This window comes from Eptatretus burgeri, chromosome 17 (assembly GCF_056783735.1).
Source record: "Eptatretus burgeri isolate ZD-2024b chromosome 17, Ebu_testis_v1, whole genome shotgun sequence".
NCBI lineage: Eukaryota > Metazoa > Chordata > Myxini > Myxiniformes > Myxinidae > Eptatretus > Eptatretus burgeri.
The window spans coordinates 18489559-18505619 of NC_140977.1; the positions used below are offsets into that span (position 1 = coordinate 18489559).

General features: G+C 44.5%; 1 protein-coding gene across 5 annotated transcripts in view; it reads left to right on the forward strand.

Moving 5' to 3' along the window:
* The first annotated feature begins 1172 nt into the window (after positions 1 to 1172).
* The window catches only part of LOC147009461 (uncharacterized), a 28510-nt gene continuing 13621 nt past the window's right edge, over positions 1173 to 16061 (forward strand). Inside the window, exons 1-3 of one of the 5 annotated variants that reach the window (XM_085862164.1) lie at positions 1173 to 1345; positions 2611 to 2726; positions 9980 to 10174. In XM_085862164.1, coding sequence (XP_085718290.1) covers positions 9991 to 10174 — 184 coding nt within the window. In that variant the 5' untranslated portion in view covers positions 1173 to 1345; positions 2611 to 2726; positions 9980 to 9990. Of the gene's footprint in view, positions 1346 to 2610; positions 2727 to 3150; positions 3546 to 9979; positions 10175 to 16061 lie in introns of those variants that run through there. The other 4 variants (XM_085862162.1, XM_085862166.1, XM_085862163.1 and 1 more) reach the window with 4 other exon arrangements.

Sequence of the window (16061 nt, forward strand, 5' to 3'; positions counted from 1 at the left end):
TCTTAAATAAGTGTTACATTTGCTCCTCTCCAATCCTCCGGTAGCTGTCCTGACTTCAGTGAACGATTGAAAATGTCCATTAACATCTCACTTACCTGCTCAGCACCTCCATCAATACTCGGTTGCATATTATCTGGACCCGAAGCCTTATCTTCTCTGAGATTACTTACCTGTTCATTTGCTTCCTGCACTCCAACCTGGATCTTCTGTAAAAGCCCTTGCTCACCTCCTCGATAGATACTCTCAGCTATTGGCAATTATCCTGACTTCTTGTGCAAAAGTTTAAGTAAAATACCTGTTTAATAAGCCTGCCATCTTACTTTCACCACTAACCACTCTCCCGGTGCTATTCCTCAATGGGCCCACACTGGTCCGAACCTGTTCTTTTCCACTGATATCCTGAAAGAAAGCCTTGCTCTTATGTTTAATATTCACTCCACCACTCTCTCACTCCAACTCTGCCACTCCCGATCTCATTCCCTTCTTTCCCACTGTCTTTCCCTCACACTATCCCTTTCCTTCTCACACTCTCCCTTTCCTTCTCCCCACACTCTCCCTTTCCTTCTCACACTCTCCCTTTCCTTCTCACACTCTCCCTTTCCTTCTCCTCATACTCTCCCTTTCCTTCTCCTCCTCACACTCTCCCTTTCCTTCTCCTCCTCACACTCTCCCTTTCCTTCTCACACTCTCCCTGTCCTACTCATACTCTCCCTTTCCTTCTCCTCATACTCTCCCTTTCCTTCTCCTCCTCACACTCTCCCTTTCCTTCTCACACTATCCCTTTCCTTCTCACACTCTCCCTTTCCTTCTCACACTCTCCCTTTCCTTCTCCTCACACTCTCCCTTTCCTTCTCCTCACACTCTCCCTTTCCTTCTCCCCACACTCTCCCTTTCCTTCTCACACTCTCCCTTTCCTTCTCCTCACACTCTCCCTTTCCTTCTCACACTCTCCCTTTCCTTCTCCTCACACTCTCCCTTTCCTTCTCCTCACACTCTCCCTTTCCTTCTCCCCACACTCTCCCTTTCCTTTCCTGTGGTGAATTGAAGGTCGTGACGCGCGATCACATGTCACGCGGCTTGTGCACGGGATGGATAAAGCCAAGATTCCGCGCGGTCGGGGGGATTGTCCCTGGGGTATTGTCATTTACGGCGGCGGTCCACTTGGTGCTCGTTGAATGGTGAGAATTGAGAGTATACCGGACTCCGTGCTAATTGCTGATTTATTTTGCGGTGATCGACTGCACATGTATACATTGCTACATATGTACTCCTAGCTGCACCTGTATCCCCTGATGTGCCCGGAGAAGCGGCTTCAATCAAGTGGAATAAAGCCTACACTCTGAAGGTTTTTCTCTTGCATTCATTACACCCATACTCTCCCTTTCCTTCTCCTCCTTACACTCTCCCTTTCCTTCTCCTCCTCACCCTCTCCCTTTCCTTCTCCTCACACTCTCCCTTTCCTTCTCCTCACACTCTCCCTTTCCTTCTACTCATACTCTCCCTTTCCTTCTCCTCCTCACACTCTCCCTTTCCTTCTCCTCCTCACCCTTCCCTTCTCCTCCTCACCCTCTCCCTTTCCTTCTCCTCACACTCTCCCTTTCCTTCTCCTCATACTCTCCCTTTCCTTCTCCTCCTCACACTCTCCCTTTCCTTCTCCTCCTCATACTCTCCCTTTCCTTCTCCTCCTCACACTCTCCCTTTCCTTCTCCTCCTCACACTCTCCCTTTCCTTCTCCTCCTCACACTCTCCCTTTCCTTCTCCTCCTCACACTCTCCCTTTCCTTCTCCTCATACTCTCCCTTTCCTTCTCCTCCTCAAACTCTCCTTTTCCTTCTCCTCCTCACACTCTCCTTTTCCTTCTCCTCCTCACACTCTCCCTTTCCTTCTCCTCCTCTCCCTTCTCCTTCTCCTTCTCACCCTCTCCCTTCTCCTTCTCCTCACACTCTCTTTCCTTCTCCTCCTCCTCACACTCTCCCTTTCCTTCTCCTCCTCACACTCTCTTTCCTTCTCCTCCTCACACTCTCTTTCCTTCTCCTCCTCACACTCTCTTTCCTTCTCCTCCTCACACTCTCTTTCCTTCTCCTCCTCACACTCTCTTTCCTTCTCCTCCTCACACTCTCTCTTTCCTTCTCCTCACACTCTCCCGTTCCTTCTCCTCCTCACACCCTCCCTTTCCTTCTCCTCCTCCCCCTTCCCTTCTCCTCCTCATACTCTCCCTTTCCTTCTCATACTCTCCCTTTCCTTCTCCTCCTCACACTCTCCCTTTCCTTCCCCTCCTCACACCCCCTATCCTTCTCCACCTCACACTCTCTCTCCTTCTCCTCCTCACACTCTCTCGTTCCTTCTCCTCCTCACACTCTCCCTTTCCTTCTCCTCCTCACCCTTCCCTTCTCCTCCTCACCCTTCCCTTCTCCTCCTCACACTCTCCCTTTCCTTCTCCTCCTCACCCTTCCCTTCTCCTCCTCACACTCTCCCTTTCCTTCTCCTCACCCTTCCCTTCTCCTCCTCACACTCTCCCTTTCCTTCTCCTCCTCACCCACCCGATTAAAGATAATTTCTGTAAACTCTTCCTCTCCCCACATTTATAACTTGGTTTGGCGGACTTCAACAGGAGGGACGTGTTCAGTTGCTCAGTTTGTCGTCGAGCGCTCGCCAAGTGGCTTAAGCAGTGCATCTGAAATCGTTGATGAGGATCGGTGGGCTTGGTGAGCGTCAGCTAGCTGCTCGGTAAGTGAACACATCCCTGGAACAATGCACAGACGAGAGCAGGACTTCCCAAACGTCGAACGTGAAACCTCCCCTCAAGCTCAAAATGTCGGTTTTTGAGGGGATTTTTTTTCACGTTGTGAGCGTTTTCTCCGACTATTTGTTTTTTTTTTTTGTTATCGTCGGTAACCGGGACCATTTGGATCGCGTGGTGAATGTGATTTCAAATTTTAGTTCGTGGACAAAAACGTTTGGGAGTCACTGGGCCCGAGAGAAAAATCTGGTCGTCAAGCAACAATAAACAACAACAACAACAACAACAACCTTTCTCTGGCGTGAAACTCAAAATCCCAACGGGGTGCATCTACGAGCTTGGCTTGTCGGACCTCCTTTTCCTGGTTGTTGTTGTTTTTTTTCCTCGTTGAATATTTTTGTGTATAATGATTTTTCGTCAGATTCTCGACTGGAAGAAATGCTCTGTAAATACACGTCAGGTGGGATGAGATAACGATTCGAGAGAGGTAATAATATATGATAAAATGGAGAAGAAGAAGAAGAGTCGTGAGTGTACATCAAGTGTGGATCTGTATTGACGGGAAACGCACAGGGAGAGAAACATCGTCCAAAGCGAGTTGTGGGTGCAGGAAGTGTGAAGATTTCTGGTTTTTAAACGTCTTCGTGAGTATCACTAAACACGTGGTACAGATTATAACAAGGGCTCGTGATGATGTGACAATTATAATGATCGAGATTGAGGAGAAGAGAAGGAATCCCTCCTGGTGATTTGAGGGTTAACTGCCGCGGGTCTCGTCGATGGTTCCACAAATATCTCGACACGAGGTGGGAAATTAATTAAATCGCATATTAAATTCGATGATCTTTGCTGCATTGGCGGGGACAAGGGTTTCTATTATAATGATGATGATGATGATGTGCTGAAAAACCTCGACCACATTCTCCAGAGTATAAGGGAGTGTTTATAAATGTGGATGTCACTTACAAACAAAGACGGACAGTTCACGAGAGACAGAGAAGAAAGCAGTCTTCCACGGCCCAGGTGAGCACTCGGGATGGTGACACAGGTGTTCAGCCAAAGTCGAAATGTTCCACCAGACCTCGACATCGTGATCGGTCTAGCTCTAGATGTCCCCCCTCTTGTAGGGTCCCTCTGGTAGGGTCCCTCTGGTAGGGTCCCTCTGGTAGGGTCCCTCTGGTAGGGTCCCTTTGGTAGGATCCCTTTGGTTGGATCCCTTTGGTTGGGTCCCTCCGGTAGGGTCCCTTTGGTCGGAGCCCTCTGGTAGGGTCCCTCTGGTAGGGTCCCTTTGGTAGGATCCCTTTGGTTGGGTCCCTTTGGTAGGGTCCCTTTGGTAGGGTCCCTTTGGTGGGGTCCCTTTGGTGGGGTCCCTTTGGTGGGGTCCCTTTGGTGGGGTCCCTCTGGTAGGGTCCCTTTGGTAGGATCCCTTTGGTTGGGTCCCTCCGGTAGGGTCTCTTTGGTCGGGTCCCTCTGGTAGGGTCCCTTTGGTAGGATCCCTTTGGTTGGGTCCCTCTGGTAGGGTCCCTTTGGTGGGGTCCCTCTGGTGGGGTCCCTCTGGTGGGGTCCCTCTGGTGGGGTCCCTCTGGTGGGGTCCCTCTGGTGGGGTCCCTCTGGTGGGGTCCCTCTGGTGGGGTCCCTTTGGTGGGGTCCCTTTGGTAGGGTCCCTCCGGTAGGGTCCCTCCGGTAGGGTCCCTCCGGTAGGGTCCCTCCGGTAGGGTCCCTCCGGTAGGGTCCCTTTGGTAGGGTCCCTCTGGTGGGGTCCCTCCGGTGGGGTCCCTTTGGTGGGGTCCCTCCGGTGGGGTCCCTTTGGTGGGGTCCCTCCGGTAGGGTCCCTCGGGTCCCTCCGGTCGGGTCCCTCCGGTCGGGTCCCTCCGGTAGGGTCCCTCCGGTCGGGTCCCTCCGGTAGGGTCCCTCCGGTAGGGTCCCTCCGGTAGGGTCCTTCTGGTAGGGTCCCTTTGGTCCGGTCCCTTTTTCGAAGCTGAATATTGGAGAGTGCATTGTTTCCAGTTTCATTAATTCAAGTTTTTATTTTGTTAAGGATGTTTTTTTTGGAGCTGTTATTTTGTCCACATTTTGGGAATTGGTGAAACATGGTTATTAGAATCAACACCTAACTCTTTTGTTGCTATTCCAGGATACAATTTATTTCGACATGATGTTAGTAAACATGGAGTTTGTGTTTACGTCCACAACAGTGTTGGCTTTATTACCTTTGAGAATAAGGTTTCTCATACTTGTAAAACACATCTTCCTCATTTTGATTTGTTTATCATTAGCTCAATTGGAACGGAGTTCCAAAGAGTTTATGGGATGGCGTGTCGTCCGTCCATAGACATTTGCAACTTCTCTGAAACTACACATACGATTTTGATGAAATTTTACCACCACGTTCATCACCCACGATGTACCAAAGCTTGTTCACGACATTAAAAAAAATTTGGGTCGAAGAGGGTTTACGTGGGAGTTTCCCCCCAAAAGAGGTATTTGCTTTCTTCTCAGAAACGACACGCACAATTCTGTTGAAACGTGACAATCTTCATCACCTGTGATGTTCTAAAGTTTGTTCACGCCGTGACAAAACCAGAGAGTTGGTGTCAAAGCCACCCAATGCTCGCCTGTTTATACATTTATCGTTTTTAAAAGACGAGTCTAATAATATTTTTTTATAAAGCAATATATGTATTTGTATATTGTAATCAGTAACAAGAGCGCAAGTGAGCACAATATACGCCCAAACAAGAAGGTATATGCAGAATTGTGCTACTGCATGGAAAACAGCATCCTGGTTGCCATGGCAACCACTTTAGATGACGAACGTATGTCGCGACACATCGTCTCCACAGTCTGTACCTATGTACCAAATATGAAACGTGAAAGTTGAAAACTTTGGGAGTTAGAGTGCGGACGGGAACGGACGGACGTACGACCGGTATCACATAATCCGACCCGATATATATATATATATATATATATATATATATATATATATATATATATATATATATATATATATATATATATATATATATATATATATATATATATATATATATATATATATATATATATATATATATATATATATATATATCGGGTGTATAAAAAATAGTGTGGTAGATAAAAACATTAGAAAGGAAAAAATAACTTGCACCAAAAACGTTAACATTTTCACGCTCACGCCGGGGGTATCGCTATAGCTCTCTGTTCTTCGAACAGGTGAGCTAAAAATCGGGGTCTCAGGGGGGTTTGCTCCCCAAAACATGTATTTGCTTTCTTCTCTGGAACTGCACACGTAATTTCGATGAAACTTGACCACAGCCTTCATCACCCGTGATGTACCAAAGTTTGTTCACGTTATTCAATAAATCAGGGTCCAGGAAGGTTTACGGGGGTGGGGGGGGCGGATGTGGGAGGAAGGGGTCTTTGCTTTCTTCTCAGAAACTGCACACGCAATTTCGATGAAACTTGAACACAGACTTCATCACCCGTGATGTACCAAAGTTTGTTTATGGCATTAGAAAAAGCGGGGTGTAAGTGGTTTTACAGGGAGGGTTACCCCTTAAAATAGATATTTTTCTCTCCTTAGAAACTACACGCACACGATTTTGATGAAACTTGACCACAACCTTCATGACCCATGATTTACCAAAGCTTGTTCACTGACATTAAAAAAAAAAAAATCCATAATATTTACTTTCTTCTGCGTTCAATATTTTGTGGGTTATCCAAGCCTACTAATGGCTCCCTGTTTTGTTATTTTTTTATCCAGCCGCTACCAGGTAGGCGCCCAGGGGTATTGCTCCTATGTTTGTTTTTTTTGATCAAGGTAGGTGCAAAGCGCCCTCCCTTTAAATGGGACGGTTTCTCTATATGCAGCTTTAACACAGGGACTGAAAATTCGTTTCTTGACGAAATTGGCTGCAAATTTCAGAAGTAAATCCTTTGTACGTTGAGGTAATAGTTTCCAAATTTCAGCAACGTCCATTTCCGCATTCTTGAGTTTTTTTTTTTTTTAACGAAAACTCTTGAAAATCACGTTGGTGTCTTGTCAGTCGGTCCGTCCATACGCCGGAAATGTTTTGGCGCTCGTATCTCAAAAGCTATACATTGAAACGAGCTGAAACTTGAAATATACATTGGCCAATATGTCTAATTAATGATTTTCAAAACAAATTCCACCTAAGTGCCATAGTTTTTGCTCATGTTCAACGATCCATGCATCATCCACAAATAACTGTCAGAAGCATTATGCCATGAAACAGCACGTCTTGCACGTCGTACATTATGCCATGAAACAGCAATATGCCATGAAAAACAGTCGTACGTCGTACACCGTACTTGGTTTCCATCGGAAGGCAGCACTATCCATCATTTATGGATATACATTAGTCGATCAATTTATTTGTGCATCAAATACGTCATCTATAATTGTACTTACTCATTAGCAAAAAGCTTCGCTTGCGAAGCATGGGGTAAAAAAGCCCCATATGGGAATACTTTGAAAAATTATCATATCGATGATGTGTCCGTCATATACGAAGACGTAATGGACCATTGGACCAAGACGTGTTTTTTGAACCGGCGTACAAAATTTATTTATTTATTTATTTGTACCAGTGGAAACCGGTATAAGCCCACCAGTATATCAATAGTGGAAAAATATCGATACTGATGGAGCCAAGCTTCTGTTCATACAGGTGAATCAAAAATGTTTTTGGATCTGAGGGGTATTTAAGTGTACAGGTAAATGTTAAAATCCCACAATCCTGACAATGCAAGCCTAGTGTTTGCTTAATTGTTGGGTTTGGCTTCAGATCCGAGGATCTTGAGTTTAGGCCCCTGTTTTTCCTCCGTTGAGTTAACACCAGGTGGGTTGACTCATTATGTCATCCTTCCAAGGTCGGCAAAATGAGTACGTCAGCTTTCTTATTACAGAGGGCAATGCATCAACAGCACAGCCACGCCACTACAAAATGATGCAGCCAAGCAGCCACTGGCTGCATATGAATAAATATAAAAATCCTGCCCATTTGTCTGTGACTGTGATTAGAATTTTGGGATTTGACGATTCTTCTTGCTCTTTCCGATGCAAACGTACTCATTTAATTAACAAAGAAACTTAACTTTCCAACAGTATTCAAACTACCTAATGCAAACAAATGGTTTTCATTTAAATATTTAATACAGGTGACCCAGTACTACCTGCCAGTCTGATGAACTTGAAGTGAATTCCCATGGACATGTTCCATGTGAATGTTGTGGTGCCATCATATTTTCTTAAAAGTGGGTTCCTTATTTATTACCTGAAAGTTAGTGATGTGTGGGAATCTGTCAACTATTAGCATACTGTATGTGCTGCATGGATTACATCTGAGCATAAATACTCCTTCATTCACATCCCCTGTACTTGTGTGTAAGGCCTTCTCACCATTGAATGTCTTCATCCTAAAATTGCTGAACAAGCTCAGATTTTGTATCAATATCTAAACTTTTGAATGTTTTATATGTGGCCAAATCAAAATTTACATGATATGGCCAAAAGGTTGTGGACACCCCTTCTAATGAGTGGGTTCAGCTATTTCAGCTACACCCATTGCTGACAAGTGTATATAGTCGAGCGTACAGCCATGCAATCAATCTCCATAGACAAACATTGGCAGTATAATGGGCCGTACTGAAGAGCTCAGTGACTTTCAACATGGCACAGTCGTAGGATGGATGCCACCTTTCCAACAAGTCAGTTCGTCAAATTTCTGCCCTGCTAGAGCTGCCCCTGTTATTGTGAAGTAAAAACGCCGAGGAGCAACAACAGCTCAGCTGTGAAGTGGTTGGCCACAAAAGCTCACAGAACGGGAACGCTGAGCATGGAAAAATCGTCTGTCGTCGGTTGCAACACTCACTACCGAGTTCCAAACTGCCTCTGGAAGCAATGTCGGCACAAACACTTCGTCGATAGCTTCATGAAATGGGTTTCCATGGCCGAGCAGCCGCACACAAGCCTAAGATCACGATACGCAATGCCAAGCGTCGGCTGGAGTGGTGTAAAGCTCACCGCCATTGGACTGGAGTGGTGGAGATGCGTTCTCTGGAGTGATGAATCACGCTTCACCATCTGGCAGTCTGACGGACAAATATGGGTTTGGCGGATACCAGAAGAATGCTACCTGCCCGAATGCATAGTGACAACTCTAAAGTTTGGTGGAGGAGGAATAATGGTCTGGGGCTGTTTTTCATGGTTCGGGCTCGGCCCCATAGTTCCAGTGAAGGGAAATCTTAATGCTACAGCATACAATGACATTCTAGACGATTCTGTGCTTCCAACTTTGTGGCAACAGTTTGGGGAAGGCCCTTTCCTGTTTCAGCTTGACAATACCCCCGTGCACAATGCGCGGTCCATACAGAAATGGTTTGTCGAGATCTGTGTGGAAGAACGTGACAGGCCTGCACAGAGCCTGACCTCAACCCCATCGAACACCTTTGGGATGAATTGGAACACCGACTGCGAGCCAGACTGAATCCCCCAACATCATTGCCTGACCTCACAAACGCTCTTGCGGCTGAATGGAAGCAAATCCCCGTAGCAATGTTCCAAAATCTAGTGGAAAGCCTTTGCAGAAGAGTGGAGCAAAGAGAGGGGAGGGCGACTCCATATTAATGGCCATGATTTTGGAAGGACATGTTGGACAAGCAGGTGTCCACCTATTTTTGGCCGAGTAGTGCACATCAACATGGAATCCATCTATCCATCGGGACCATACTCTGTGCAGAGCGTTGGTGCTGCCTAAGCAGTCTCCTTGGCTATTGGATACAATCCTGGACAGGTTGCCACTCCGACACAGGATACCAGCAAGCTGGTACTCATTTTGCCGACCTCAGAAGGATATCAGGCAGAGTCAACCCCACCTGGTATTAATTCAACACCCAAGCGGGATTTGAACTCAGGATCGTAGGATCCAAAGCCCACCACCCTAACCATTAAGCCAACACCAGGCATACATAAAATACAATTACAGAATTTTTATAAGAACCTGCAACATGTACAATTTATTTTTTGGGAGGTGTCAAAGGGTGCGGGTGTGTGTGTGTGTGGCAAATGTTTTAGGGAATGTAACCGATTTGGCCAAAGGATAATGTTTCGAATGCAGAGGTACTTCAGATGTAGGTACTGTGTGAGAGGGATCATGGTACTCAGGGTGGGGCAAACATCAGGAAGAGCGGTCTGTTTCTTGCCTCTTCAAAGGTTCACCCACCATGTACGCTCAAGTTGATTGTTGGAAGGATTCCTGTCGTGTGCAGCCGGAATCCAAACAGCTCACTGTGCCCGGGTGTGGAATGAAGGTTGAGGAGCTGGAAGGATCTTCTGAGATTCTGCAGATAAAAATAGAGGATGTGAACTCCTTTGGTCTGGAAGAGGAGCAAAGCGATCATCAAAATGGTGAGCAAGTTGTGTAATCTACATCACGTCTGATGGGATCTGTGTATGTTTGGCGTCGAGACTTTTATTTTTGTATACATGATATACATACAGAGTCTACACAGATATTTTGTTTGTATACAGAGTGGGCTACCACGATTATAATTGATATACCAGTTAAATTGGTTTAATTTTCTGTATTGATACACCAATATTGTAAATTGGTATATCCGCAAAAAGAATCGGGATATCACCAACAAATCGAAGAAGGGTGTACACAATCCTTAAATGCATGATATCAAATCAATATCAGAAAAAGATAACTCTCACTTCTTTACTTGTAAAAGGACTTCCATTGAGTATGTTCAAACTGGACGTTCACACAGGTTCACACAGGTTCAAACAGCACATACCAATTTTAAAGAGGTTATAAAATGAGCTTCCCTTGAGGGATGAGACTTGCACTGCGACTGTCACCCTGTGTACTAACTATTGTAGAATTGGAACTCTCCGAGGCGGTCGTCGAAGAACTTTATTAAATAACATTGTGATGAAATAAAGGCACATTTTAGTTGTAATCGTACTAAAATACACCACTTGCTGCCTGTGTGACGGGGTTTTTTTTTTACCGTGATGCATTCGGTCATTACTTATCCAACCTCAACCAAACTTGACACAAGGACTAAGGGTCACACGATGGAGGTTGTGGCGATGTCATTTGCCCCACTCTCCAAGGTGGTTTTCCACCTTCGGTGAAGTCCATGTTAAGATGTATATCCATGTTATAATAGCTAATTGTAGCATTTATTTCCAGAGTTTGTAAATATCGAGTGCATGATTTATGCCGTAAATTACTATGTTTCAATGATGTATCCATCACAAATGAATACATAATGGTTTGGAACCTGTTTAAAAGAAGAAAAACCTGTTCACATGGATATACCCGTGTGAACCCACCGATTATATCAATACCGACGGACATTATGATGGAGGCTCGTGGAAGACTTGAGAGCGGAATGGAAAGGGTAAACGTCGATAGCAGAGTCGAAGTGAGAATGAAATGAAGGGGAGAAGGACACATGGGGGTGAACAAGCTGCACACAAGTTGATTGAAACGCAAGAAGAAGAGGAAGGGGAAAGTGGGGATGAAGCAGAAAAGTAACAAATAAACCAACAACTAACAAATGTAAAGAGGTGAGGGAGAGGGGGAAAATCACAATGACCTGGAAAAAGCGAGTGCTTTGGGAATGGGGTCACTTGTGGTGGAAAACGTCGTTTATGATTGTGAAAAGCTATCTTGAAGACATAGAGGGAAGATTGAGATTGAAGAGATTGTGGAAGTTGTTTCCACAGGTGGGCAAAAAGGGGAACAAAAGTATGAAGGAGAGCATTGATTCTGGATTTTAGTTGTTCCACCAGAAGGGGGTTTACTGGTGGACCACGTGTTCCCTGCAGAAACCTAGTGGGTGGGAAGGGGAGGAACACAGAAAGAGCAGAGGGTGGAAGACCAGAAAGGAGGCAGTACAAGATAGACACCACCGACCTTTGAGTGATGTCAACATGATCGGCCCATTGACTCAGCTTCATTGCGGGATATTTCAATAATCTTGAAGGCCTTGGTTTCCACAGCGTCAACCTGAGTAAGATGTGAGTTTTGGGTGCCAGCCCAGAGGTGGGGCAGTGCTCCATGAAGTTGTTCATAAGGCCTTTTTTTCCTGGATAACATTTAAGGTGTGCTGAGGAAGGCCTTTGCACAATGGAGGATGCACACTCTGGCTTTGAAGGCCAACTCAGAAAAGTGATTTCCCCAAGAAAGATCATGGCTGATGGTGAGACCCAAAAGTTTCAGTGACTGAACTTCTTCATGAAGATTGTTAAGAAAGGAGATGGGAGGGTTTGCCATTTGGTCCTTGCAGAGAGAGAGAGAGAGAGATCGAGATTGAGATTGAGATTTTTTTTTTTTCAGAATTGAAACACGTATTCCAAGTGTTTGAGCAGCTTGTGATTCGATCAAGGTCTGAAGAGAGGGAAGAGGCAGCTGTCTATCTGAAGGTTGAGGGATGCTACTGCAGAGGGTGGAGTCATCAGCAAAGAGATAATGAAGATTTTCCAGAGTCAGAGATGTTGTTGATGAGGAATATGACTGGGCCCTACATACTGCCTTGGGGTACTCCAGCCATGACAGGGAGAGGATATGAAATCATTCTGTTGAAAGGCATGCATTTGCTCCGAAAGAAGAGAAAATCAGTATGCCCTCTGTGGCAGTGACTTTGGATGTCATCGGCGAAGAGTTTTTGAAGGGCAAGATGGGGTGCCAGACCGGAGAGAAAACTCGAGATATGTCTCGAGAGGTGGCCCTGTTGTCATGTGTGACATTGATGACCTCCATCCATTGTTGGGAGAGCAGAAGCCGCCTGTTCATGTTGGTGTGACCGGGTCTGAATATGAACTTTAAAACAAGTTGTGTGTTTTGAGCTGTGGTTCCTTCACACAGCACAAGAAAATTCCCCTCATTGGGCCAACTGCACAAGTTACTGTGCATTTTGAGCTCTGGGTCCATCCTCCAGCATAAGACATTTCCCTTCGTGAAGCCAACTGGGCACACTGTAACACCCCTGCGGTGGAATTAGTCAAAGCATTGCATTGTGGTGGATTACTTGTGCATGCATATTCACTTCCACTCAGCATCTTGTGAGATAATTATTCTCCAGCAGTCTCATGCCTCCCGTTTGGGAGTCCGAGTCTGTTACAATTTACATATCAAAAGCTCAGATGACATCTCTCACCTATCATTGGAGGAAACAACCAATCGGCTCTCACCTCATCAATCATCCCCAGCTGCGATTCGGACAAGATAGTTAGTAACACTCGGCCCTTCTATTCAAAGAAGGCTGAATAAAGTGACCAAGAAAAGCTACACAAAATGAGTCTTTTACTATTTCAAGCTCTACCCCAGTTCTTCTACATCTGCAGGCATTTTGAAGGAGCACAAATATGAAAACCCCAACGCTACAGGCTCACATCAGCCAATGGACTAGTTTCATTACATATTGGCGAACCGTCAGTGACAACACAGACGGAACGCTGTTCTGTGGATAAGTGCAGGTCCTTCAGTCTTCTTTTCGTGTGTAACACTTGTCTCTTGGTTTACAGTATTGTTGGAAGTCCAGCTTTGCTGCTGATGCAGGTTTGAGCAGGATTTTTTTGTTGTTGTTGTTCATGGTTATGGGATCAACTTCTTGACTCTTCGTGAAAGACAACATGGGATTCTAAATGTCCAGTAACTAATGGCAGGGATTGAATACACATTGATGAATTCACTGCATGTGAAAAGCCAAGATGGCATTTAAAAGTGGGTCGAGATTTGAACTCAGTCGAGGTAGCCCAAAGTCGTGTGTGCATACGTTTAAGGTATCTTGCCAGTCCAGTCCTTCAAAACAATTGCTCATCAACACATGATGGTTTTTTTTTTTCCAAACTCACTCCTGAGCTTTTCTTCACTTGGTGACTCTTGATCCTTTCCACTCACCTCATCATATAGTCAGATGTCTTGGCTTTGGACTATTCATTCCATTCTCTGCATTTGTTAATCTGTTAATGTGCCACATTTTGTCATTTAGTTTACTATGAGGGTTGACTTTAGCGACAAAAAACGAGTCACATGTTGTATCGCAATTGTATGTAATTTGCCAATCAATGTCGGTTGGGGAGGAAATCTTCGCTATTTTGGATTCTTTACATTTTTCTTGCCTCCTCTATTTTGTTGCCTGGTGTTGGCTTAATGGTTAGGGTGGTGGCCTTTGGATCCGAGGGTCCTGAGTTCAAATCCCCCTCAGCTGTTGAATTAATGCCAGGTGGGGTTAACTTGGCCTGTCATCCTTCCGAGGTTGGCAAAATGAGTGCCAGCATGCTGGTATAATGTGTCGGAGTGGCGACCTGTCCAGGACTGTGCCCAATAGCCAAGGAGACTGCTTAAGCAGCACCAACGCTCTGCAAAGAGTGTGGTCCCAATCTTCTATTTTGTTGGTTGTGATTTTGGATCGTGTCATTCCTTCTGAAGTTGTGGTCGGGTAGGATGCATCTTTTAGCATCGAGGCAGTTTGTACAGAACGTAATGCTTTGCTATCGTCATGCTTTGACACCATGCTATTCCCTTGGGGAAATGTTTTATTTTCTCTCTTCAAGGAAGACCAAAAATCAATGATTTAATGCAATGCAGTAAACCCTCCAATATCACGGGGGTTAGGTTCCTGGAAAGTGCCGCGATGGTTAAAACCGCGATCATGGAAACGATGGCAAATGAGAAGGGGTGCCTTGATTTCAAAAAAATATCGAAGATCAACAGCAGCCAGAAATAAACACATTACAATTGAAATAAGAAAAAGAGCAATGAGATTGCAGACCCTCGACGGGACTGCTTTTGTGTGGTGTTTGTGTGCTGGTGTGTTGCATAATTAATAACGCACAAAACTATATCTGCCACTTTATAACTGCTGGCAGTGATTACCGGGTACCAAGACATCCTGCTTTGATGCAACCCCGCTTTGATTGGACACTTGACCCTGATTCATAACGCTTATTGTTATTATTCAATTGCATGTAGAATGGGATTAAAATAAATTCAATTCATATTGAATGGAAGACCAAATAGGTGCAGTCCTTCATTGGGGAAATCAGAAGGAACCCAACCAAGCAAAAAGCAAAGATGAAGTCTTCAGGAGGAACCTGGATAGGATTTGGGTTTTAGCAACTACTTCTCTACCCTCAAACCTATTCAGTTGCAGCCAAGTGAGCCTTGTTCAAAAAAAAAGAAACAAAAATAAAAAAATAACAATTTTGGCTGCCAGACCAAGCGTCCGATCAGGTTGAAATTTAAAATCTATTCCCCATCACTGCTTGATCATAATTTTGGAGTTTCGCATCGATCGATGAAGCGGTTCAACCTGAAAGTTTTGCCTCAATCTGTTTAGCTGTTTCAGAGAAGATTTTTGAAATGAAAAAAATTTTTTTAACATGCCTGCCAAACCACATAACCGAAGACATCATCATTTTTTTTTTCTGTGGACCATTTAATCCACAGACGACCCTCAAAATTTTTCATACTGATCGGATGTAGCGTTCTATGCATGCAATTTTGTCGTAATGAAGACACATATGACATCATTTTTGAAAATCACACTTATTCCCCATGAAGAGTACTTACCATATGGCAAGTTTCAATTTTTTCCTTATTGCAGTTTCGGAGCTACAGAGGTCCAAAGTTTTTCCTTTTCTTCCAACATAGCTATCACACCACATGATTTATGACATCATAATTGTCATTATAACATTGTGCATGAGTAGTCGCTCCTGTGGTGAAAATTTCTTCTCAATCTGACGAGGATGCAGAGAAACACTCGTGTTCTGTGCGGACAAACAGACAAACAAAAAACAAGAAAAAGACGTCGTGCAGAGCACGATACTTGCAAAATCCAAAAAACAAATTTGACCTCAAAAATAATTGGTGGTTGAATTTAATGATCAAATATGCAACTCTTAAAATTTCAGGTCAATCAGATGAAAATTGATAATTTTAGAAATTTGGCTGATACTGACCTTTTGGCCCACGCTGACCTCAAAAATAATTGGTGGTTCAATTCAGTGATCTGATATGCAAATCCTCTTCAAATTTCAAGTCACTGGGATGAAAATTGAGGATTTTAGAAATACCACCTTAGTTGTTGACTTTTTGGCTGACGCTGACCTCAAAAATAATTGGCCGGTTGAATTCAATGACCTGAAATATTAATCCTCTTCAAATTTCAAATCAATCGGATGAAAATTGAGGATTTTAGAAATATCACCTTAATTTGTTGACCTTTGGCCTATTTTGACCTTTTGGTCGATGCTGGCCTCAAAAAATTGGCTT